We start from the raw sequence: 26160 nt of genomic DNA on the forward strand, positions 1-26160 counted from the left end.
CCTGAGGCGCCCCCTCCGCACCCCGACCCCGGGCGGGCGCGGACGGGCCACGCCGGGCCCCTCAGGGGCCGCCCCCCCACCCCCCGGCCCCCCAGGGCCGGCCCAACCCCCGCGCGGGGGGCAGCGGCTCCCCCCTCCCCCGGGCGGCCAATGGGAGAGCGGCGCCCCCCCCCCCCCGCCGCCTTTCGGCCCGTCACGTGCCGCAGCGGGAGCCCCGCCCCCCCCGCCGGGCCGGAGCGGAAGCGGCCCGCCTCTATGGTTCCGCGCGGGGGAAAGAGCGCCCCCGCTGCCCGCGGCGGGGCCGACGGGAGGCGGGCGGACTATGCCCATTCCCGCGGCCGGGCGGGCGGCAGGAGGCTGCCGGGATCGCGGCGGACCTGCCCTCGGCCCCGCGCCCCGCTCCCCTCGCTGCCGGCCCGCGGCCCCGCCGGGCACGCGGCGCCCTGAGGCGGCGGCGGCCGGCGGCGGCGGGGCGGCGGCGGCTGGGCTGAGGCGGCCCACGGGCGGCGGCCGGGCGGGGGCAGGAGGTGGGCGAGCGGCGGGGCCGGGGGGCTGAGGGGGGCGGGGGGGAGGCAGCGGGCGCGGGGCCGCGCGAGGAGCGGTGCCCGCGGCCCCCCCCCGGCTCCGGGCTGGGCCCCGCCGAGGCCGCGCGGTGCTGGGGCGCTGGGGCCCGGCTCCCGGGGGCGCCCCGCGGGGCAGCCGGCAGCGGGCCCGGCGGGAGGGCGGCGCCGAGCCGGGGGGCGGCGTGCGGGTGTGGGGGGGGTGTGCGGGTGTGGGGGGGGTGTGTGTGTGTGTGCGGGTGTGCGTGCGTGCGTGTGCCGGGGGCTGCGCCCCTGCCCCGGGGCTGCGCTCTGGGCTCCCCGGCCCGTTGGGTGCCGCAGGCGGCCTGGGGGCGAGGCGGTGGCCTGGTGCCGGGAGCCGGTGCCCCAGCTGCTGGCGGTGCGCTCCGTGGCGGGGGCGTTGTGCTCGCAGCCCTTCCGGCAGGCGGGGGTTGGTTTTGTCCCCGTGCGCGCGGACCTCGCGGTGACGGTGGCACGGCACTTCGGCTCCTACCCCTGCCATGCGGTCCTTGTCTGCCCTCACGGGTTTTTGTGTGCACACGCCTTCCTCCCTGCATCCTCCCACCCCTTTTTGTGATGTATGAAGTAGCATTCTCTGCTTTGCAGGCAAAACACGGTGCTGCTTTGTTTTATTCACGTATCTGCTTCCTGCTGTCACCGCTTCCCTCCTTCCCAGCCCTGCTTGGTCCTCAGCCCTTTCTCTCCTGCATACCTGGGCAGCGCACCTCTCGCCTCTGCCTCTGGGCACTGTCGGTTTACTGACTGACAGAAGTATGTGCAGGTTCTGCTCCTGGGCTCTGGGCAATGCCCAGCTGTTCACAAAGCAGTGCTTCAATGCTCGTAGCTTCTCGTTGGGTTTTGCTTGGGCCAGATCTACAGCGAGGGCAGCACCAAGCCCAAAGGTGCAACCCAGAGCTGTTGTTGTTACCCTTCTGCTGGGGACAAGGAAGGGAGGTGCAGTGGCAATGGTTAAACAGTTTTTGTCGTTGGTGCAGCTGTTAGCCAATGGGGAGCAAGTGTTCTCCGGAAGCATTGAATGGGATATATCTATAGTCCGTATCTATAGTCCAAAATATTTTTTCTTCGCTTTTTCCCTGGTTTCCTTTCCTTTACGGGAAGGCTGGTCGTGGTTTGTTTTGTTGGTGGGGTGCGTGTGTTTGATGAGGTGCCTATTTTCAAAGTGTTTAGTAAGCTGTACTGATAACTTCAGAAGCATGATTTGAGGTTGTGTATGCACGCTTTCAATTTATGTGTAAAAGCACACATTTTGCTTGCTGGATTGATTTTTGTTCTGTCTTAGAGACACGTTGCAAAAAAGCTGTATGTTGCAAAGGCTTTCTTCCTCTCTTTCTTGCAACCAACCCAGCAACTTAGCAGAAGCAAGGAAGTAGCTGCTGTTTTTTCACCTGTAACTGTTCTGTGTATTGTTTTCTTTGTTGTTTTTTTTTTTTGTTTATTTTTCTCCTCCTTGCCAGGGTTCTGCAGTGCTCCAGGAAGCAAGTTTTGAAGCAGGATGGGAAAAAGACGCTGTGTTCCTCCACTTGAGCCCAAGCTGGCAGCTGGCTGTTGTGGGGTAAAGAAGCCCAAATTGTCTGGGGGCGGAACGCACAGTCATGGGAATCAGGCCACGACGGTACCGGGCTCCAGTTCAGGTCCTCTTCAGAACCACCAGCATACAGACGCGAACAATGGAAGGGAGAACGTATCTGACTTGACTTTGGGCCCGGGAAATTCCCCAATTACTCGAATGAATCCCACTTCAGGAGCTCTGAGCCCACTTACTCGGCCCAATGGAACTGCCAACAGCACCAAGAACCTGGTGGTGACAGCGGAGATGTGCTGCTACTGCTTTGATGTACTCTACTGTCATCTCTACGGTTTCCCTCAGCCACGACTTCCTCGATTTACCAATGACCCCTAGTGAGTAAATCCATCTCTGGGGGAAAGCAGAGAAACCAGCACCCAGAGCTCTGCTTTGGTTAGGGGCAGCGGTGGGGGGAGAAGGGTTTCCACTGGGGAACAGGAAAACTGGCAGGGAGTTTTCCTGTAGAAGAAGGAAAGGGAAGGGGAGGAGGAAGGGGATGTTCTTCTGCTTGGTCTACCAGAAGCAAAAAGGATACCTGTGAGTGCATGAAAGAGCAAAAACGCTCTGTTACGTTTCTTGGAGATGAGTGGAGCTCTGAAGAGCCGTGTTCAAGTGGGAACACCGCTCTACAGAAGGAGAGCTAAGCAAATGTATGAGGAAGCGTGGTGCTTCTTCAGCTCGTGGCCTAGTGTGTTGCATGAGACAGTCCATGCTTTTGTCGGGGAGTGCAAACCTGCTTCGTGATAATACTCTGCAAAAGTTGGCTCTCTGCTTTGCAACAGACTCCTCACTCTGCAAATAATTAACTGCACCATGCCTTCTGTAAAAGTGTACTAAAAGAACAGACAAGGAACTGAAATCAGACAGTTCTCAGAAAACAACAGAACAAAACGATTGATTTGAAGAGGGTTCTGCCTCTTAAGCTGGGCACTGGTTTGTTAACAGGACAAGGGAAGAGACGTTCTTCTGCTAGCAAAGTGGGAAGGGGGTAAAGTAGGAAGTTGAAGCAAGTTCCTGGCTGATCCTGAAACAACAGCTGAGCTAGTGAGAATTGGGCAAGGACACCCCAGGGTGTTGGGTTGCCCAAGTTAATGGATTTACGAGGGAACGGAACCAAACACTTGCAAGGAGTTGAACTGAAAACATGACTGTTTTGGAGATAGTGCTAGCTGGACTATACGGGGAGAAACAGAGAGTTGACTTTCAAGGACGATACCAAGATTGAGAAAGGAGGTGTGTATGAAAAGAAGTGAGAAGCAGGATTCATGGAAATGTTACCTGACATCTTGCTGAGTGAGATTTAGCCAGCCAGTGTTTGTCTGAAAGTTGAATGTGTACGTTTGGAAATGTTAACGTTGTTAAAATGTGTGGTGGAAGGGTTGTGTGGGGAAGATCAATGACAGACAGACCTTCTCACGCTCCTCTAGGGACCACCTCCAGAACAACACATAAAATACAAAGTTGTTTCCGTCTTTAATTTAAATTCATGAATTTTAAATGGATGTAAAGGAGTAATGGCTTAAAGAGGTCAAGGACTTTTTCCTTGTATTGAATGTTTCCCCACCTTGCTGGCTGTCAGCATAGAACCAGTGGGATGTAGGTTGTGTATCGGTTATTATCCTGGCAGGATTATAGATTCATGTTCTGAATGCTGCTGCAGGCTAAGCTGTTTAACGTTGTAAATACAAGTGAATGGAAACATGCCCTGGATTGGAACATAGAATAGTTCGGGGACGCCCTAGGCTGAAATATTTCTACCGATGCTTCTCAGGCCTAAACTCATCATGCTCCTTTTAGAAAATAATGCATTAGTTTGTTATTTGGTTGCTTGAAATGCAAAGTTTTTTTTTTTTTTTGTTCTTTAGTCAGTAAGGGAGATTATTCTCATATGGCTTCGTTATTTTGGCATCAAATCAAATGTCTAGCAGGATTTTGTTGCTGTTTCTGTTGACTAGTTTCAAAAAAGGCCTTATTTCAGGAACGTTGGTTGGTTGAATTGTGTGTCCGAATTTGAAAAGTTAAAAACTGTTCGTTGGGCATTTCTGTGCTGATAATTTTTTAAAAAAAGTCTTTTAGGTCGTCATTCCAAAGCAAGACCAGCTCCTCCTTTTTCTTCCCCATCTGGTCAAACGCCTGCCTGAATTTTCTTGTGTTTCGGCATCCGTGCTGTTGGTCGCAGCACGTAGCTGCCTGTACCCCAGGGAAAGGCGTGGGTTTGCTCTCAGGTAGAGCAGCGCGCAGGGATGATTTGTCACCCTTGGGCTGGTAAGGTAATGAACTTCAAGCCAAATGTTATCACGTGTGAGTAAGCAAAGTGAAAATACATAGATAATTTGTACTGTTGTCCTTTGTAACGTTACAAATGTCGAGGTAAGAGATGCTTGAACAAAACAGATATATACCAGAAGTCCCTCTCAGGAGGGACAGAGAGACAATTGCTGGAAGGAACAGAAGGATTCCCAGGCTTCTCCTGACCTAATTCTCAGCATATTTTTTCAGTTGTTGCTAAACCCTAAAGATAGTAGTAGTGATGGTCAGGATCCCGCATAAACAGCGTGATAATGTAAAAGCTACAGGGCTATGGCTTGAAAACCACCGTGAATTCCAATTACCAGCTTGAGAGGATGTGCACGTGGACGGCAGTCGTGATGATAATTGTGGAGCTGATAGGTGCCTGCAGAGCGCAGGGCCTCACCTATGTCTGAACAACGAGGTTCACAGATCAGCGTAGAAGTGGCAAGATTCTGAGTTACACCTAAATTAACTTGGTAACTGAAGAAAATAGTACCTTTGCTATTCACGTTACTGAAAAAATGACAGTCTTGAAGCTGTGTGACATGCAGATAGTTAACTGGTTACTTCTGCCATTTTAGTACAGCGGTCTGGTGGGTTTTATTCAATAGTAGGTATTAAAAACTGATACTAAAGCTATACTGTGCAAGTTTCTAATTGCCACACAAGACGACAAACGCTTGCCCTGTACAATCTGTACCGTAAGTTTTTTTTTTTTCCCCTAGTATAAGCAAATGCTGGTTTGAACAAACCATGTTTTGCGACTTTAAATGCCCCTTGTAGTTGCAGCTGGAGAAGCTGGTTTTTAGTTGCTGAAGCTCGCCTATGCTCAGCCATGCAAGCTGTAATCAGACACAGGTAGGATGTGGCTGGAGGGAAACGGTTGCCATCATCTCTTCAGGATATGACTGCAGAGTATTGGAAAGTGGTCTTGGGTGAATGTGGGCAAAAGATTATTGTGACTTGTCTTAAAGCATAAGGGAAATGCACTTTTCTGGGAGGGTCTGTGGAACAATTGCCCTATTGTAAGCTGGACTTGTAATTTGCTAAGTGAATTTATTCCTGAGATAAAGAAGTAACATCTCTTCTACAGTGAAAAACTTTAATAGTGAATTTTTATGTACTTGTATGAAATTTTATACCTTTTTTTATGCCTCAGTTGTTATGACCACATTCAAAAATGTTACAAATGAGATCTTTTAAAATATGACAGCCTTCTGAATGCAATTATCCTGTCCTTTCTGGTAATATCTCTTCTATTATAGATGCAGAAAGCTGTGTCACAGCTCAGTGGAAACTTTTTTTTTGTAAGGGGGAAGAGGGGAATTGGAAATGTGAACCTGTAAGATGAATCCAAGAAGAGAAGGAACTTACCTAGATTTGTATTCTATCAGTAGTGCTTTTCATTTCCTCCCTTCCCTTTTCTATGTGGGCAAAGTAATGGTTCCAAAACTTTAATTAGATTAAGCTATTTTTTCACTGAGCTTGTGACAGTAATGCTTCTCAGAAATCTCCTTTGTAAGTTTAGTATCTTTTTTTGGTAAGCTTTCCAATGTGTTTTCATACGCTCTGTTTCTGTTTTCTCTTTCAACATATGGTAGCTAGATGAAAATGTAAAGGGATGATATCCTGAAAGTGCCTTGAAGCGGTGTTGGAAAACTAGGACAGTAAATCCTCTGGCTTGGTCAAGGAGCCGTAAGGTGGCTGATGGTTGCCGAAGAATGTTTCCGCTTCCTCTGTGGGCAAAGTACTGCACAATTACCACTGACAGACTGGTTGCTATTTTGGGTAGCACTGCTGCCATTGGTCACAGCTGGTAACTAGATCCTGAGCGCTGGATTTATGCGGTGATCCAGTCTTGTAATTCCATTGTAGCTCTGGGGAACATCACTGGGCATTGCTTTGTCACTGCAGTGCCGATAATGTTCTGATGACGTAGGCATAAGAAGCTCTGTTGCCTGTATTTGAGGAACCATCCGTTCTCCGTGCTGGTTTTGCTGTCTGAACAGAACCCCTTAGTATTGTTGTTAATGTTTGCTGCAAAAATGCATTGCTTACACGAGCCTCAAGAATTTGAGGAAAGTGATTGCCTATGCTCTGATGTAGAATCAGTCCTGTCTTCATGTTTTATAACTTTTGCCAGTATTTAATTTCAGAACGTGATTTTCTTAACGCCGTGTGTTTTCTATCATAGTACTTATCTCTTAAAGTTCCATAGAAATCCACAGACTGATGTTTGGTATCAGTAATGACCAACTTTCTCATTTATGCCTGGGTTCAAAGTGACTGCTTCTTTCATTCAGTACTCTGTAATCCAAAAAAGTAAGATCAATTACCCTGTTTTTATAATTAGATCAGCATCAGCAGTTGCCTTGCACAATTTTCCAGATGTTCAGACATTTTTGTGGAGCTGCAGCCACCATTGTCTTTTCTTTACTGTTTTTCTCCGCAGCTGTTTGCAATTTCACTCACTTTTTTAAAAATGAACTTTTTGCCTTTAATATTCGCTATGTTCTTCACCTGGTCATCTCTCCACAGAGCTCTTTTGAATACTGTTTTTCTGAGCCTCGTGTTTTCGTGGGACTTAATCATGATTTTTGGCTTAACAGACTGAAATCAGCCTGCTGAATTTGAGAATCTAGTGTTATGCCTGTAGATTTATGATAGATCGGAAAATGCCAATCTGTAGGATGGGTATAGTGATTTGGATATGTGTTCAACAGGAGAGAATCTGTGGAAATGTAAATCAAATGTAGGGTAAGCAAAAGGAGATGTGAACATAAACTGAGTGCTAGGGATGGACCCAGAAGTTGGATCCTCATGGAAGTAACAGGGTAAAAAAAAAACAGGCTTGCTTTTTACCCGTTCAGAAGAAGAAAAAAAACCACATAACTTTTATTGCAAACCTGAATAATAGGTGGTTTGTAGAATGCTTGGGGGGGTCTTTCAGGTTCCAAAGTACTATAAATAAGGAATCTTTTTTGGCTGTATTAATTTCAGTTGTCATATAAGCTATCGGACGCTGCTGAGTGAGGTCATGATTCACAGAGGTGATGAGTAGGGTCAAATAACTGTATTACTCCTCAGAAAACAGCATGGTCTGGCAAGGAGGGTGCTGCTGGAGACATTGCAGAGTACTGGTGGAGAGAAGAGTACGCTGAAAAGGTGTGAGGAGGAATGCTGTTTATTAACACTTGGGAGTGTGTGGTTTTTTATTATTGTTAGATGGCAGGTGCAAAGAAGTGCCTGTTAGGGTTTATTGGAGAGGAAACAAGTGCGTGCATACATGCTTTCTTAGACCTTATTGGTCTCTCCTTAACCAAGAAATATCTCTAGAGACTGCAACATTTTTCTTTTTTTGCCTTTTCAGTCCACTCTTTGTGACGTGGAAGACGGGGCGAGACAAGCGGCTTCGTGGCTGCATCGGGACCTTTTCAGCCATGAATCTTCACTCAGGACTCAGGGAATACACATTAACCAGGTAACTGTGTTGAAAATGAAATAAATCTGAACTTACTTTAATTTGCTGAGGATCTGTAAGGGTTCAAGATGAAGATATTTTATTGGACTGACGTAGTTAAATTTAATATGCTTCACGGTAAAATAAACACGAGAATTGTATGACAGGGTGAGGCAGTATGTTGGGATTTAGCAGAACGTATTTGTGACGAGTGAATTTGGTTGATGTTTTAAAGCTAATGTTGAGTCTGTCTTGCGTCCTAACAGTGTTGACATCTTATGTAGCGCGTAACTTCTCTCCAGCTGCAGTAACTGGAGGGCAGTGTCAGGAAGCTTGTACAACTGTTTGCATGTTACAGTTCACTAGATCAGGAGTAGATGAAAATCGCTTTCTCTGCAGTAGCAAATATAAAAACTTTTCATGGAGGCATAATCAACAAGGGAATAACTGAGCATCTGAGAGTTTCATCGGGCGCTTGTATCAGGAAATATATCTTCTCTTCCCCTAGTGCACTTAAGGACAGCCGATTTCCACCCCTGACCCGCGAGGAGCTGCCCAAACTCTTCTGCTCTGTCTCCCTCCTCACTAACTTTGAGGATGCCAGTGACTACCTGGACTGGGAGGTGAGAACAGGTGCATTTGGAACTCTGCATCACTCGTTCCGTTTGGGTTCGGGTTAGTACATAGTGATGTGTCTCCTTCGTTACCAGGGGGTATGGGTAGTCAAGCTGGGAATAATAAAAACGGGGCTGGGAAACTAGAAGGGAGGAAGGCGATGGGCTAACAGTATGGTTTTGGTTGGGGGGGGATCTTGTCAAAGAGACTAGAAAGTGTTTAATGGATTTGGCTCAATAGGAGATAGCTTTAGATGTGTATATGTAAAAGTATGTAAAAACCTGGGAAGTGTTTTGACACTGTAAATACAAACTGGGAGTAAAAAGTAGTTAAGACCTAAGATATAGATAATTTTAGGACGTTGTACATAGAGGCATACTTAGTTCAAGGAAGATTTAGTAGACTTTGTGGTTGGGCTAAGTTAGGTGTGACTCTTGTTTAGGGATCCTTGTCTTGCTGGACCAGCGTAAGAGATGGAAAATGTCAGACTTCTAACAAGACATATGTCAGGAGAAGTGGCAGGGAGACTGTCTGGGAAAGGCAGCAGAGGTTCCTTTATGCTGCTGCTTGTGAGACCTGTCTGGCCAGGACAGAGTGGGGAAGAGAATGTCTTTCATCCAGGCGAAAGGCAAACTGGTCAGTGATAGAGAAGTACACAGTGTTGCGGGAATGACAAATCAATCATGAACGTAGTCATAGCAAACGCCTCTTATTTGGCTGTTCATTTCCATCTATAGGTTGGGATCCATGGGATCAGAATAGAGTTCATCAATGAGAAAGGTGTCAAACGCACAGCCACATATTTACCTGAGGTTGCTAAGGAACAAGGTGGGTTTGAGATGACAGCTAACCACGTCAGTACGTTGTGTCACAGAATTGGGTAACATAAATCTGTGGATTTTGGGTTTGGATTGTAATGCTCTCCTCATAGTAGTGCCATGGATCCACCAGACTTAATCTGGATAACTGACACCTGATACAGCTGCTGTTGGGTCTTCATCTGGCCTGCCTCTCATCCCACATCTGTGCACAGCTGTATCTTAGTGTAAAAAATGTTTTAGGGCTTAAGAAATAGAGGATCTCAAACTATGGATCTTCCAGCTTCATTTAGCATTGCATCTTTCCTCTTCTATGTTTCTCCCACCAACTAGGATAACTGCAGGCTGCACAGCACCAACAGGAGAGTCCCTTTTCCTCCTCATTGTTGCTAAAGTAGCATCCTCCAGATAAGGGCAGGAAACAGGGCCCCTCTGGAGCACACTTCCCATTCAAATATAGTAGCGGTCACCATGGTAACTTCTCAAAATATTGCCTCCTTTCCTCCACCTAGCAGAGTGGAGTGGTCGCATCCTCCTGGCTCTGCGGCAAAAGACTAAGGTAGGAATTTTAACTCTGATCTCTCACATAGCAGTGCACTGTGCTATCACTAGAGCATCAGGCTGATCCCAATTTGTCTATGTAAAGCTAAGTATTACCTTATTTTGAGACTTAAAGAGCTAAAACTGAGTGGCACGTGATAAAACGGTTTGGGGTCCTTGCAACGAAAGCAATGCATGGACCTTTGTAAGAAGAGAGGTCAAACGGAAAATGGAATTTCTGTTTTATAGACCACTGCAGTTTCAGTATGAGCTAAAAGGGGTTAGCATGTGCAGGCAGTGTGCATGCAAAAGGCCATGTATGTCCAGTTCAGCACTGGTATCTCTAAAGCTCAGTTTCCTGTATAGTTTGCTTCTCTAAAGGCCTTTTAATGCATCTCCTCTCTTCTTGAAACATCGTTTTTATGCTGAAAATCATCCCTTGCTTTTATTTTTCAATAGACTGGGATCAGATCCAGACCATAGACTCCTTACTCAGGAAAGGTGGCTTTAAGGCTCCCATTACCAATGATTTTAGGAAAACGATTAAGCTCACCAGGTAAGGTGATGTATTTGTTGTCTTTTATTTTATAGTGTTTTGTGGGTAATTTAAGGTATTTGTGCTTGGTGTATGTCTTCATGCTCCTGTCACGTGCTAGGCGTAGGCTGAACGACAAAATCATAAATTCCATGTGTTAGGCAGGTAATGCGTTCAGTCCGTGCAGGATCGAAGTGAGCATTTTCTAAGAGAAGTGTAACCGTCTTTTAATATAATCATCCACGTGAAAGATCAAACGAAGCAGAACACTTGAAAGTTTAAATGGCTTATTTTTCTGTATGTTTAAAACGGACTTCCTTTTCTCAGTGTGCTGATCTATGGATCGTGGTGACAGCTGTCTTAAATCCAAGCCATACTCAAATATGGCTGCTATTCAGAATTTGCTTTTCTATACCCCTAGCTATCTATCCCATTGGTTTCAATTCCCTTTATGTTAGTTTAAAAAATAAAAATAAAATGTATAGAAACACCCTAATTTATCAGGTTGTTCCCTACCTCTGGGGAAAGGTTTTCATTAAAATCAGGTGTAATACAGACTTAGTGCATTTCACAGCCACTTTGAAGTTACCTCTTGTGTAGTATGCTTATAAGCACCTCTGGGAATCTCTGGTCTCTCAGAAGGGACTTCACATTTTGTGAATTCTGATTCTATAACGCGGTCTAAGTCACACGTATGCTATAACAAACCTCCCCTTACCCAACTCTGTGTCATCTGCTTTCACCAGCCTTTCAAGTATGAAGATCTCCTGAAAAGCAAATAGTACTTAAATACTGGTTATTTAGTCTCTGAAATGTTGAGTTTTCTGCTTCCAGCAAACTCATGTCCTTTTTTTTCCTCCCCGTTCCACAGGAAGTAGATAAAAAGAATACAAATTAATCAATTGTTTCCCATATGCCACTTCAGAAGTCCTCTTAATTATGATTGCCTTGAATAGGGCTCAACTTTTGGGACACCGAAGCTAAATCAAGCTTAAAAGTTTATTTACCCAAACTCTCACATGAGGCGATAGCAAACGAAGTACCTTTTGAAGTCAGCGGGGGCCTCTTTGCCATTGTTAGCTGTGATCCAAAATGTCGGATCAATGGTTTTTGCCTAGCCCAAACTGCGTGGTCTGCTTACGGTTCGTGTTCTGCTGCTGTGTCCGCAGGTACCGCAGTGAGAAGGTGACAATCAGTTACGCGGAATACATGGCCTCCCGTCAGCATTGTTTCCAGAACGGCACTCTTCATGCCCCCCCCCTCTACAATCATTACTCCTGACACACGGCTGCATGACCAGTCCCACCCCCCAGTTGCTGCCAACGGCTACGACATCATTGGGGCGGATGCCTCCTCTTCCTGGTCCAGTTACTTCTATTACTGCACCATTTTATGATGCTAGCTTCCGTTGCCAAGTCTGCCTTCCAGCTGACCTGGGGGGAAGATGAGAGCATGACAGAACTGGGGCCCAAGCCTTATCTCAGCCTTCCCTCCGCGCGGGGGTTCAGTTGGATTGGGGCTCCATGCCTATGAACTGTTGCGAGGTGCAGAAGACCTCTCGGAGTGAAAGTGCCACTTGAGACTGGTCTGTTCTTGTGCGTGACCAACACTCCAGAACCTCGAGCTGTTGGTTATGGAACCCCCCAGATCAAGTAGGAGCATTCCCCTGGCAGCCTGGGCAACGGAGTCCAACAAAACATTTTTTAGGTTCTTTTTAATTTTTTTTAACCTCTGGTATCTGTTGTGTACCAAGAGCTGATTGCAGTCCCTGCACATCATATGGGGAGGGTTGAACATCTGGATAGCACCCCATCCTCACGGACAGAAAACAGTTAAAGATGTGAAAAACCTCTGGATGGTATTGCAGATGAATCCAGTATTTAAATAAACCCTAGAAGGCTTTAATTCTCAGATTCCACCGTAGGTTGGACTCTCTAGAACTCCTTTTGGTTTACCATTTGCTGGGTTTTTAGACAGTGCTTTGTAATGTAGCCTGCTATGAAATAGAATGCTGTTAGGCCTCTAAGAGAGCAAAATGTGGTGCTGCGTATGCGAAGGACGAGGTACTGGAGTGTACCCTGGACAGTCTTCTCTGTTATTACCAAGTTTTGTGTCGAAACGTTTGTAACAGAGCCTGATTGGATTAGGGATGGGGAGGGGGTTGCAGAGAATTGACTGTAGTCATACAAGGGAGACAAGTGACTGAAATTTGTTTAAGAAAACAGTCTCGGGGACCTTCCTTTTGATAGGACAGCCACTTTCTCTAGTGTGACTTTTGATTGTGAGAATTGTCAGTGTTCTAGTTTATAGCAGGCCTTGGGAATAAAACTGCGTAGTTTTGTTGGTAAGCTATCTTATACAGCTTTTCCATTACCACATCAAGGCAACGAGTGAGGAAAACGTATAGTACCCGAACTGTACGGAACTCGTGCACTCTGTACTTCTTCTCCTATCATTGAGGACTGCAAGAAGTACTCTAGGAGGAAGGTATGTTATCCAGTTATTTCTGCAGCCTCATTGAGGGACGCCCTCTCAGTGAGGTCACTGGACTACAAAATGTAATTTTTTCCAAATTCCTGGAGGGTCAGCAATGATGAGGAAAGAAAATACAAGTGTATAGCAGAGTAGTGGCTATTTGGCTGCATATAGCTTTAAAGTTTGCTTATATGTGGTAATGATGACTTTTTAAATTGGCTGGTTTCAATTTCAAATTTGAAATTTGAGAATTTCAAGCCTGAAATTCTCTCCTGGCGTGGCAGGGAACAGGGCTGGTAGAAAGCTCAGAACTGCATGCTGCTGCTCCTTCTGGTCCTAGAGAAGCAAACAGGATGGTGCAGTTTTGCCTGGTGGTGGTGTCGTGTCCTCCTGCTGCTGGAGGAGAGACGTGAGGGAAAGGAGGGGGTCCTAATCTGGATAACTGTGCAATATCGACCCAGCTTTCCTCCTGTACTGGGTCATTCTTCTAAGTTGCCACTTTTCCCTTGTGATGTTGTTGAAAAGCAATCGAAGATTAAGGGATTGTTTCGTGATTTCCTGCTGCTGAGAATAAATCGGTCTTGTTACAAACTTGAGTGGTTTGTAATTACTCTCCCAGGTGCCCTGCAGTGATGGGGGAGGGTGGGGTCAGCTCTGGACATACCATTCACCTTTCAGCTGTCAAACAGTATGATACATAGGGCTACACCCATTACTGTTCAAGTGTTCTATGTTAGAATTTAATTTCTAAAAGGTTTAAAAAGAGCAAAAAAAATGGTGCTAAAACTTCACCCCTGAGCACGCTCAGTGAGACTGGTCATGCAGGCATTCAGTGCCGGGCTTCTCAACTATTGTTTCTTTTTCAACTGTTTGCCCTGTTCTGTGTCTTCAGCAGTGTATAGTGTTTTCCTGATTTCATTTTATTTGAATAGGGGATGACTAAGGGGTGGGGTGGGGAGGGTTAGCTGTCATTTTTAAAGAACAGAATTTTACGATTGAGTGACTTGGTTGGTTTAAGCTTGAAGCAGGCTGGATGGTTTGGGACTGAGGAAGCCTTATCCTCTCCCACTTCCATTTCCCTGCTCAGTCTGTTTAAAAAAACAAAACACAAGAAAACAAAAACACCTCTAAATATGTACTGTGTTCTTGTCTTGCTGCAGTGAGGAGAGGAGCTAGTAAATCAGAACCACTGGTCTGCTGCCTAAGAAACGGGCCCTCTCAGCTTTAGTCCCATAAGGGTCCATCTCTAAAATCAGTCAAAAAAAAAAGTGTCGATAGTTAAATTAGCTCAGAAAAAATGTATGACAAGGACAGGTGGTCTCAGGAAATAATCCCATTTCTAGATCATTACATGGCAGCTATGCATAAGGATGAAAGAAGTGAACTAGAAACAAAATGTACTTTGGCCTCAAGACGGAGGCCACAAAACCCAGCGATTTAATAATTTTTTTCTGGGGTTACTTTGCTGGGACAGCATGTTAGAAATACTCCTTCTCAAAGCAATTGTCACCTGGTTTGATCTGGATTTATCTCATCCTTAGAAGCAAGTGCCTTTTGGTCTAGAAGGGCTTATTCTCATGATAACCACAGCTGAGAAATAATCTCACTGCAAGTATGAATTGTCTTTGTTTTACAGTAAATACAGAAGAATGTCTTTGATCACTGGAGTCTGTCAGTGTTGGAATGTTTCCACTGTGAGGTTCTTAAATTTTTTTCATTATGTTCAACTGTCAATCTCAACTGAGATCAGTTTGGGAAGGTTTTATGGTCAAAATATCACATCTACAATTTATAAGAAAAAAATCTGTAAGAAATCTAAAAGTTCATTTTAACCTTTGCACAGGATAATTTGTTTTCATAGTATACTAACGAACATCTGCAATCTTCACTGACTATTAGTGCTGTTTTCTGTTTGTATTTTGGAAACTACATGTTGTTTTGTTTTGGGTTATTTTTGGTTAATTTATTTCCTTAAAGCAGGAGACCTCTTTTGACCTTCAGTGCAGAGATGTCAGACCAATTATTTGTATTACACTTGGTTGCCTCCTACCTATATAATAACTTCTGAGTGTAAATAATTGAACTCTATCCTCTAATGAAGTATTGTAGAGAATAAATCATAATGGAAAAAGATTATTTGTACTGTCCTCTTTGTATGGTTTCTCACAGCATTTATGGGACATGATGAAATCTTTCTCATCTAGAAAGCTGAATAATATGCTATCTGTACAAATACCAAGCCTCCCTCCAAATCCTATTATACATTCAGGACAAGGGAGGTTGCTAAAAAATTGAATGGTAGCTGCCTGGAAGCATAAAAATAATCACGCCAGGTTCACTATAAGAAAGTAAAGAGACATAGTAGGAAAATTAAAAATAAAATTTAAATATTTTCATTAATATAGCATGATTCATGATACAGCAAAGAATCTTTGTATCCTCAGATAAAGTTCACTTGGCAATAACTCCATTCATTGTCATGATGGTGAAATATATACAGCACACGCAAGTTGAGTTCTTTAGCATTCTACAAATCCTGGATTTCTAAATCTGACTTGGTTTTGGTCTTTTAAAATGAACTAGTGAAAAAAGATTATCTGCACTTTACAGGTTGTTGTCCTCAAGTGATCTTCAAAATAAAAAATACTAAGAAACTAGAAATGTTTTTCTTTTTAAGTATTTTAATGGCTGCTTTGGGACAAGATCAACTGATTTTAGACACACACGTTTTGTTGTACATACCTCTGATTTAAATGTTTTTCCATACACTTTCAGGCTACCGGTCATTTCTGTCGTATGGCAGACATGTAGTTAAAGATCCTATAGTTCACATTTGTGGTTCTTGGGAAATGCAGTCCTGGGTAACAGTGAAGAACAGATTAAGACCAACAACAAAAATAAATATATACCCTAAGAAGGAGCATAGTTTTGACTCAAATACACCCAAGAAACTTAGTGACTTCAGGGCAACTCCAAAGCATAAAACTTAGCAATTATATTACCTTGGAAGATTTAAGTTAATGCAAAAACTTATTTACCTTAATTATACTTCTGATACTAGTAAAGATAAATTTCTTATGCACTACGAGGGTTGGGTTAAGAAGGAATCTGTAGCTAGCATGATTTCCAGGTGACTTGCAAATTTTGAAGTCAACCATAAAACTAGCATCCACGGTTGTCATGTGCCCAGGTATGCTATCAATTATATCCTCTCAGCTTCTTTGTTAACTAGAATACAGTGATTTATTTTTGTATATTTTTAATGGCATATATGTTTTTCCTTACTTCATTTTAGGGGGGGGGTCGCATTTAATCAGTCAGACATCAAATCTTTGTCCAGTGTCTTTCATCAGAGATTCTTGTACGCATGCTGCTTTCTGTGACTGCAGTAACACTCAGCAGCTCACTGTGAAGATGAGATCAGGCAGAAGCAAGTGTGTGCTTCATTCTAGAAGCAAATTACGGAAAGGTTAACAAAGTTCTATAAGATATTTCAAATGAACAACACTTAAGTATTTTTATTCCAAACATAAATTAGATGGGGGGGAGTAGGAATGAAATTTATATTAAGAGCTATCTAATTGTGATGGAGAAACGCCATGTCTCAAAGATAAAAATTAAAGCCAAGACTTTCACATCTTTCCCATGTGACTCAATAAACTCTATTAATATGTATACTGATCTATGCATTGTGTGTATTGCTCTCAAACTGACTTACGGTACATAGAGCAGAAAAGTTCCTGAACCATTTTTGCCACAATCCAGAAAAAGATGAGCTGTGAATATGTTTGCTGATCACTCTCAACACAGAAAGCCCGGAAGACCTTTGTTACATGTTCCTTAAAACAGGTGTGTAATGCTACAAACTGAGGGGTATCCAGATTGTTGACCCATCATTGTTTTTGTTGTCAGTGAGGCCACTTTTTTTTAACAGATTAATTCTGACATAAATTATGCATTATACAACCAGTTGACAGCATGTTTAGATATCATTATATATGTATTTAAAAATGAAACAAATCATGCAAAAGACAGTTTTGCGTTCAGAAGCTTATATTATTATTATTACTGGGTATTAATACAACTTTGTATTCCTTATATATTAGATGTATTCATTATATTATTATATATAATATTAAAAGGAGTAAAAAAAATAAGGTGAAATTATGTGAAAAAGTAAACTTGGATAGCTATACTTTAAAAACACATTAAAAAAAACACATGTAAATCTTGTGCAATAATGACTATGATAGCAGCTGTCATTCTAAGCTGGTGATGTTATCTCCACAACAATTTTGATCCTCTAGCACGTTAGAAATATAAATATTGATGACAATGAGATTAAGGTTTCAATATCCTAATCTTATCACTTCTAATAGATCAAAAGCTGCTTTTTCAATTAAAAAAAAAAGTTGGGGGCATTGACACGTCACACTAAATAGAAAATTATGGCTACAAAGCTTAAAAAACAGCTAGGAAGATGAGCTTTATTTTGCTGGTGAGTCAGAAGGAAAGATTACAGAATACAGTTAAACTGATAATGGAACATCTGTGTTCCAAGTTCTTCCTACATTTTACCTCACAGAGATATTTAGCTAAACTTGTTTTGCTTTGATTGGTAAAGATCTGTATGTGTAGTTAGTTGTTACTGGGTGTTTTCAAATTGAGGAAATTAAGAAATTACCATGGTAGGTCTATCTAACAAACCACTGTCTCATATCCTATCTCCAGCAAGAGTCAATACTTTCTGCACTGGAATATGCAATAGCAAGCTCACGATAAACAAGATTTGTTCAACTCTTTTTTTTTTTTAATCAGTTCATTTTTAGGATGTGGATGGTCAACATGCCTGAAACTTCTTAAAGTCATTCACTTTGTTTTAATCTAGTGCATCTTACTCTTTATGCACATTTTTCAATCTAATTCATAAACGTTAAAACAGGCAGCAAGAGTGGGTGAGGAAGAAGCCATTGCTTTTTAAAAATAAAAAAGCCTAATACTCTGTTATGCATGGTTAGTTGCAGAGGCTGAACAGTATTTACTGTGGGTTTCCTAAGTGCATTTTTAAAATTAAAAAAAAAAAAAAAAGCCAGGGGAGTGGAGGAGAATCAGGCTCCATTCAGGAATGTTCTTATATGTCTAACTCTTGAGACCTTAACCAAACACATAAGTGACAATGAACCTTTATCTTCCATGACAGCCTCTTTAGCTGTACCTTTAAACTCTTGCAAGTATCTGGCTTTCCCTTAATTGTTTTAGTTGTCATATACTTAAGTAGACCAGATCCTTGGGGAAAAACAAAGGTGAAATTCATAACCTAAGCCTCTGCAAGCTACCTACTGTTCTGAGAATCATGATGTTCTGAGTAGATGGGTTATTCAAGAAGCCGTCAGGATTCCAAGTGATTTTAAATGCTTCTTTCCTCAATCTGGCATGGATTTCCTTGTTTTCTTGTAAACGTAACTGAAATTGTCTAATTTGCCAGATGTTCCCTGAGATATTTTCGTTCTATTGTCCTCGTTGTACCACTTAGGAAATTTCTATCAGTTTCTCTGCCATGCTTGAATATTCTGTTGGCAAATATTAAAGATCAACGATTTGATCCTGTAAATATTTTTATAGTTTACACTTAACATGTTCCTTTTCCCAGCACGCAAGAGGCAGTTCACCTAGCATGGATGCAAGTTCGTGAGAACAGGAGTGGTTTCAGGATAAATTCTCCAACAGTCTGATTTTGCCTTTCTTTAAGGGCGCAGGATGACATTGTAAGGTCTGGTAAGATGATTAAGAGTCTTAAGCCTTCATGTGAGCTCTCTAGGGAAAGTACTACTTGGTAAGTTATTTTGTTGGCAGTCTTCCCATGACTAGTGTCAGGAGAAATATAATCGTTTTCAGCCTCCCTATCAGTTTATGAGGTCTATAGACTAGTTCTGGGTGGTCTGAAGATAGTGACCTCCCACCCAAAGTGTGCTATCAATTCTCCTTCGTCCCAAACTCAGGTGTATTTAACACCGAGCTAGACAGAAATTCTGGTGTGGGTAGTTTTCCTAAGGAGATGGTTTGCTACACTTTTCCTGGTGTCGCTGAAGCAAAACAGCGGCACCTGTAGCTCCTGGCTGCACTGCGGTGTTGGGTCAGGGGGCTGAAGGTGCGTTTGTTGCCTCGGTGCTCCTCTGGGCAAACACGTCCCGCTGCACTGGTTCTAACACAGGGCCCGGCGCAGTTTTGAGCTCTCCAGCTATTTCCTGAACGACTGCGCGAGCACAAGGACCATTCACTCGTGTGAGATACGAGCGCGGCTTCCTTCAGCGCTCACCCCACGCCTGCTCACTTGCGCCTCTGCTTTAGGCACTGTGAGATTTCGGGCCCCGAGCCCTTGCTCTGCCAGGCCGCCTATTTCTGGGTGACCCTCACCACACGCTGCGCTCCGCGGGGTGCTGAGGGGCGCCGCTCCTCCCGGGCACCTCGCGGGCACATCCCGGGCCTCGCCACCCCCTCAGCCGGGCCCGCCCCGCCCCGGCTCCCAGCGGCGGGGCCTCGGGGCGGCCGCGCCGCTTCCGCTCACGGGGTTTCCGCTGCCGGGAGCGGGGCGATGGCGGCGGGCGGCGGCGACCCGCGCACGGCCGACGTGGAGGAGGACGCCTCGCAGCTCGTCTTCCCCAAGGGTGGGCGCCCGGCCGGGCCGCGCCGGGACGGGACGGGACGGGAGAGAGGCGGCGGCGGCGGCGGGGGGCGGGAGGCGGGAGGCGGGAGGGAGGCGAGCCCCCGGCTGTGAATTTTTATACTATTTTTTCAGAAAATTATTCTCTGTAAACCCCAGAGCTGTGTGAGCTGTATTTACTACTTAATGTCAGGGGGAGGGGTGTGTGTGTGTGTGTGTGTGTAGGAATATCGTCCTGAAACAGTTTCCCCCCCCCCCCATGATTTTACTCTAAAGTCGACACCCTGCCCGTGGTCAGCCCAAGTTACTTCACCGCTCCGTGCTCAACAGGGGTTGCCAGGCCCTTTCTAGCTGTGCCCTGCCGCTGGGGGCTCTCACGAAAGCATGCTAAGGGTGCCCTGGGACGGATTCCTCCTCTGGTTTTCTGACAGCACTAAATTTCAGTGGGTCGATCAACGTTTCAGGCTCTTTAAAAATGTTCAGCAGCGTTCCCATTTATTTTGAAAGCTCCTTATAGGTCCTCCAAGACCGTAGGTGTCACTTGTGAATAATGCATTTCAAAATACTTTATGCCTAAACCAAGTCATACGTTACTTAAGTTCTGCCAAAAGTAGGTGAAAAAAACGTGTTGCATAAGTGTGACAAACCAGGAGGCTGTGGCTGCAAAAGTAAAGTGTGTAATCGAAAAGACAAACACATTGGGTAGGCATGCAAAACTGTGTAATTTTAATCTATATGCCTATATATTTCAGAAATTCTGTCCAATCATTGGCAAAAGGGCTTGCACAATTACAGTGAAGCACACTGTTATTTCCTTATTTTCTAAAGCTCAATTACATACAAAACTCCCATGAGTGGACTTCTTAATCCATGCTTTACCTGTTTTTATGCCGGTGTGCATTCATTCAAATGTAGAATTTGAAACTGCGGAAACTCTTCTAAATTCAGAAGTGCACATGCTTCTTGAGCATCGTAAGCAACAGAATGAGAGTGCAGAAGATGAGCAGGAGCTTTCTGAAGTCTTCATGAAAACTTTGAATTACACAGCGCGCTTCAGCCGCTTCAAAAACCGTGAAACCATTGCCAGTGTTCGTAGGTGAGTGGAAGAATTAGGATATAAGACTGTATTGGTGAATTTGAAATGTAATATTGACGTTGTTTTATGTAAGTACAGTTTAGTGGTGCTTCCTGATTTGGAAGACTCATAAATCTGAATCTTGTCTTTCTGGAAAGGCAAGACCTTTTATCATAATTCTTCATGTAGGATTGTATTTGGTCTCGGTCCTGCCTTCTGAACTGCTTTGACAGCAGACTGACAGCAGATTTCAGTAAATGGGAGGCTTTTCTAGACTATTTGTAGAGTAATTCTGGGGGAAGTGGGGCTTCCCATGGTGGTGATTTTTTTTCCTGTTAAATTATGTAATGTCTTTCTTTCTGGAAAATAAAACCCAACAACAACAAAACAACAAAAACAAACAACCCCCCCCCCCAAAAACAAACAAACAAACAAAAATTAATTCAGTGCCATAAGCATGGTAGTTCTTTGTTGTCTGTTTGGTTTGTGTTATGCCTCTTTATATTTCTGACTTGTAATTTCACCAAGTTGTTGTCTTCCTTTACAGTTTGCTGCTCCAGAAAAAGCTCCATAAATTTGAATTGGCATGTTTGGCTAACTTGTGCCCTGAGACAGCTGAGGAAGCCAAAGCTTTGATTCCTAGGTGAGCATTTATATATTGCAAAAGGACTGGTTTATACTTCCCTGTGATCTAAAGGTAGCTATGGACAGATACCTTCTTTTCAATATGGCTCTGTTGATGGAGAAGCTTTCTGTCTCAGTCTTTCTTCATCTATTCATTGATCTGACAGTGAAGCAAACTTTCTAAGTATCCCTAACACACTTGAGATAAAATTTACTGGAATGAGTCAGTGGCTCAAATTGTGGTTCTCAGCCCACTCAGCTATGTGTTTTTTGTTTGTTTGTTTGTTCCTGTTGGAGCAAACAACAGAGTTTTCCTATGAACTGTTCTGTAATGTACAGGTGGGACATAAACTTCTTCCAGTATCATATTTTGATTTGTTACCTCGTGGCCTGAGAAAGAGGAGGAAATCAAACACTGATCTGAATCGCATTTTCTTCCTTGCATGCTAAGATTTCACAGAATAATAGAATCTTTCAGGTTGGAAAAGACCCATAATATCATCAAGTCCAATCATCCACGTAACTACCAAGTCTACCACTAAACCATGTCCCTAAGTGCCACATCCACGTTTCTTAGATACCTCCAGGGAAAGAGACCCCATCACTTCCCTGGGCAGCCCATTCCAATGCCTAACCACTCCTTCTGGGAAGAAATTATTCCAAATGTCCCATCTAAATCTCCCTTGGTGCAACTTGAAGCTCTTTCCTTGCGTTCTTCATAGTCTGTACTGGCTGATGAGCATGAGGCTAAGTGGGCTTCATTTAGAGGTCTGTTTAAGCCAGCACCTGGGTTGCCTTTTTGATACAATGATTTGAAATCATTCAGCAGAAAGTTCTGGGAAGGATGTAGTTCTCTCACCTACAGAGAGGGCATTGCATGGGTATCTGAAATGAATATAGAGGGTAGCGGGGAGACTGCTTCAAAAACCTTTAATAAACCCTCGTTGTTTTTTATCTTGCAGCCTGGAGGGCCGATTTGAAGATGAGGAATTACAGCAGATTCTTGATGACATTCAGACTAAACGCAGCTTCCAGTACTAAGGTTAACCCTCAACCCTTCCGTATAAGGAAGAAAAATCTGAGAGCTTTGATTGTTTCTCAGCCCTCTGTACCAATCCAGCTCCCAGGCTGAGTAAGGGAGTTGTGGGTAAAGGGTACTCCAGCACTGGCACGTGCAGGTGTTCTCGAACTGGGGATGAGTTTAGTCCTCTTGGTTTGTTCCATGTGTGTTTGGTTAAGGACTCCTGTATTGTGAGGGCCAAAGAACCTGAAAAGTCTTAGTGGCTCAAGTATTTGTTTCTTCCATGCCCCTCTCCCTGATTTGGGATTGTTCTGTGTGTTTCTGCTTTTTGGCAGAAATGTAGATGTGACTTTTTTTTTTTTTGTGAACTTCCAAAAGAGATGGGGACGCTGCTTCTTGACTCGTGGAGACCTGACTCTTGGAAGATTGAGGGACGGGCAGAGTCAGTTTCTTTTTTAATCGTTCGATCGGGATGGTGGAATTTTACAGCTTCCGTAATTTTGTATTGCTGTTTGGTGTAAATTAAAAGACATTTCTAATTAACGCCCCGTGTTTTGTGAACGTTGGATGCATGTCCTGGTTTTATTACGAGGGCCTTTTCAATAAACACTAGCATGGAAGGAGGAAAAAAAATGCTCTCGGGTGGGAGCAGCGGTGACGGGAGGGAAGATGGCCGCGGCGCGGCCCCGCTGCTGACAGGGCGCAGAGCGCGGGCCGGGCGGGGCCGGGCGGGGCCGTCCCGTCATGGCTGCGCGACCCTGCCCCGCCGCCGCCCCACGTGACCCGAGGCGCGGGGCCACCGGCCGCCCACTGCGCACGCGCGCGCCGCTTGGCGCCTCCACCCGCGCGGGGAAGGAGCCCGGGGGCGGGGCGGCCGGCTTCCGGCACGTAGGGCGCCGCCGCGCATGCGCAGTCGCCGCGGCCTCTCGCGCCGCCGTGCGTCTTGACGTAGCGCGCGTGCGCCGCCCCCGTCGCTGGTGGGGGCAGGAAGATGGCGGCAGGCCGCGGCGGGGGCGCGTGAGGCGGCGGCGGGACGGGGACGGGGACGGACGGGACGGGACCGGACGGGACGGGACGGGACGGGACGGACGCGACGCCGGCGTGACGGTGAGTGCGGCTCCGGGGCTCGGGGGCGGGCCGCCGGCGGCGCCCAGCGGCTGGGAGCGCGGCTCTTCCGCCATGTTTAGGCCGCGGCCCAGGCGCGGGGAAGGGGCCGAGCCCCCGGGCGCGGCGCTGAGGGCGGCGGGCAGGGCACGGCAGGGCAGGGCAGGGCGGGCAGGGGGTTTCCGGGGCCTGCTGCCGGGACCGGGGGGCGGGCGGCTGGGCCTCTCTCGCCTGCTGCCCGGCCTCCGCCCCGCGCCTCGCACGGCTCTCCCGGGCCTGCCTCTTCTTGGTTCCCCCTCCCGACCCCTCTTTTTTTTCTTCTTTAAGCATTGCTGTTTCTTCTTCTGCTTTAGATTTGAGGCTTGATGTCAGGCTGTGACCGCTTGGAGACGCGGGTTAAACAGCCCAGGCCTCTGCGGGCTGGGTAAAGCCCCAGGTGGCAGGCACTTTGTGACTCTGGAAGGGAGGGTGGGCTTGGTAAGTGTGTGGTGGCACATTCTGTCAGTAATTTCCCAGTCCGAATGAGTGCTAAAAACTGCTTCTCTTTTTTCAGCCAGAGACAATTCACTAAATTTTGTACCTTCTTGAAAGCGGGTGTTAATTCTCTCTTGTTGACTGTTAGATTCTTTTTTATAATTCCATACTTGTATGCCTTGAAATACAATATTTTATGATGTTGATACTCATTTGAGTGCGTCTGTCTTACAAAACTTGTAGTAGGTAAGTAGTTCTGTACTCTGCTGGTTTCGTACTTCATGAGATTCTTAATCACCATTTTTGAGCAGCAGTTGGGAATCTGTTTTTCTGTGTAGCTGTTAGTCCCTCATCCTTATGCAAGCAGTGTTTATGCTTTTATACTTTTCCTAACTCAGAAACGCTTCTGTGCTTCCTGTAGGAAAGGCACTACCACATCCACATCTGTCAGAAAGCTTGCAGTATGTAGACAGTACTGTATGAAAATACTCGGGGTTTCTCCTTCCTGACTTATTTGTCAGCAAAATTGACTTAATTCTGAGCAGTTCGCTACAATTTTCTCATATCGTCTGCAGTATAACAATACATAAAATATCTTTAAAAATCTAGTTCTTAACATCTTATTCAGTTATGCTATAGTATTCCTAAGGGGAAGCTCTGAAACTGTGATGAAAATACATTTTATTTAAACACACTCAGCTTAGTAAGAACAATTTGTTGTGTCTTTTGATTGATTTGCTGTTAGCATTTTTGGAGTTCCCTGCCCACCTGCTCCACACTTTAGAAGCTGGGCTTGACTTAACCTGCGGGCATTTGACTGTTTCAGAAGTTGATGGAATTAACCAGATTAAGGGCATCAATTTTGAGGGAAGAAAAAATACTGACAGATCACGGAGGGGCATCTCTTTGAGCTGCACAGAACGTTATGTGAAAATAACTAGTGCACGTTTGCCCTGGAACCATAGGATGGGATGGGTTGGGTTGGGTTGGAAGGGACCTCAAAGCCCACCTGGCTCCAGCCCCCTGCCCTGGGCAGGGACACCTCCCCCCAGCCCCATCCAGCCTGGCCTTGGGCGCTGCCAGGGATGGGGCAGCCACAGCTGCTCGGGGCAGCCTGGGCCAGTATCTAAACAGTATTTAATCTAATAAGAAACTCTTAGAGTTGACGAAAATTTTTACTGTTTGTAGTATCTGACACTAAAAGTTTGCCTCAGTTACATGAAGTGTTGGTCCTTCACTGGATCCTTGCTCTTTCAAGTTGTAAAAGAATGTCAGCCAAAAAGCAGCAGTAAACATTGCTGTGTTTAAAACATGGGAATTGGAAAATTTCTCATCAGTTTTTTTGTTCCTGTTAGCGGCAGACCAGCACAGGAAGTAATAACGTGATCATAAATTAAGCTTGAAACGTGGGTAGTTCTTAACAGCAAAAAGAGGCTTTGATCAAAGGAGACGAGGAAGTTTCTGTTTTGTTTCCGTCCCTGGCAGATGTCTTAGTCTTCAGAGTGACATGAAGAAAAAAACAGGGAGAATACTTGATTGCGTAGGGACATGAAAAGAAGACAGTTTAACTTTTCACTGAGATAGTTCGGAGCAAAATATTTCACTTGTCGCATCTGCTAGCTGCAGGGTTGATGTCTAGTGAATTTCTGTAGTTTGTTCATTAAAACTGAAACAGAAAATAGTTAGAATCTTGCCCAGATGTTACTCTAGCTTATATTTTCAGGAAGCTAGTCATGTCTTTGTGCAGGAATATTCAAAAAACAAGTTGGAAAACTGTCTCTAGTGTGTCTGTGAATTTTCCCAAGTTTGTTGTTGATTTGCCATATTTTTCTTGCTGTTATTGTGTCATTTTGTTAATGGAAATTTAATGTAAAGTAAAAACACAGGTGTGCAGTTTGGCATAGTTAATGAAAAAAGTTCATTGACAACTAAACTGCAGTTAAAATGAATATTGCTAGAGCTTAATAATGGGGCATGGATATGGGAAAGATCTTCTAAAAGATTAAAACCTTAACATTGCTTAAGTTTTCCTCTCTCACCTAGAGAATCTGTGAAAGTAAGAGCAGAGAAGTAGACTTCTGATAACTAAGCAGTTCTTGGTTTTGTGTTACTCACTTCACTTCAGCGTTGAGAACCCATGGTCCCAGGCTTTTAGAGTGACACAAAACGTACCTGCAGTCCGTTCTTGCCCACTGGTGTTTAGAAACGACACTTGCTGGAATGCCATTTCTGGTTCAACCTGCTCTCCGCACTCTGGCTGGGTGGACCAGTCATTCTGTTGTGAAACTTGAAATGGGATACCAACTGTATATTTGCCAGGA

General features: G+C 44.9%; 3 protein-coding genes across 11 annotated transcripts in view; all 3 read left to right on the top strand.

Moving 5' to 3' along the window:
• The first annotated feature begins 452 nt into the window (after positions 1-452).
• AMMECR1L (AMMECR1 like) lies at positions 453-15222 on the top strand. Its single transcript, XM_035545083.2, has 7 exons — positions 453-527; positions 2036-2480; positions 7808-7918; positions 8406-8520; positions 9250-9340; positions 10330-10426; positions 11575-15222. The coding sequence occupies exons 2-7, from the start codon at positions 2074-2076 to the stop codon at positions 11684-11686; spliced, it is 933 nt and encodes a 310-aa protein (XP_035400976.1). The 5' UTR covers positions 453-527; positions 2036-2073; the 3' UTR covers positions 11687-15222.
• Positions 15223-19415: 4193 nt separating this feature from the next.
• Positions 19416-22804, top strand: POLR2D (RNA polymerase II subunit D). The gene is made up of 4 exons (XM_035544690.2): positions 19416-19545; positions 20457-20637; positions 21164-21259; positions 22203-22804. The coding sequence occupies exons 1-4, from the start codon at positions 19473-19475 to the stop codon at positions 22279-22281; spliced, it is 429 nt and encodes a 142-aa protein (XP_035400583.1). The 5' UTR covers positions 19416-19472; the 3' UTR covers positions 22282-22804.
• A 403-nt stretch (positions 22805-23207) lies between these two features.
• Positions 23208-26160, top strand: part of WDR33 (WD repeat domain 33) — a 68254-nt gene continuing 65301 nt past the window's right edge. For all 9 annotated transcript variants that reach the window (XM_035544526.2, XM_050712477.1, XM_035544533.2 and 6 more), the window contains exon 1: positions 23208-23368. The gene's annotated coding sequence lies outside the window, so the exon portion shown is untranslated. The remainder of the gene's footprint in view (positions 23369-26160) is intronic.

Source organism: Cygnus atratus, chromosome 9, assembly GCF_013377495.2.
Source record: "Cygnus atratus isolate AKBS03 ecotype Queensland, Australia chromosome 9, CAtr_DNAZoo_HiC_assembly, whole genome shotgun sequence".
NCBI classification, from domain to species: Eukaryota; Metazoa; Chordata; class Aves; order Anseriformes; family Anatidae; genus Cygnus; species Cygnus atratus.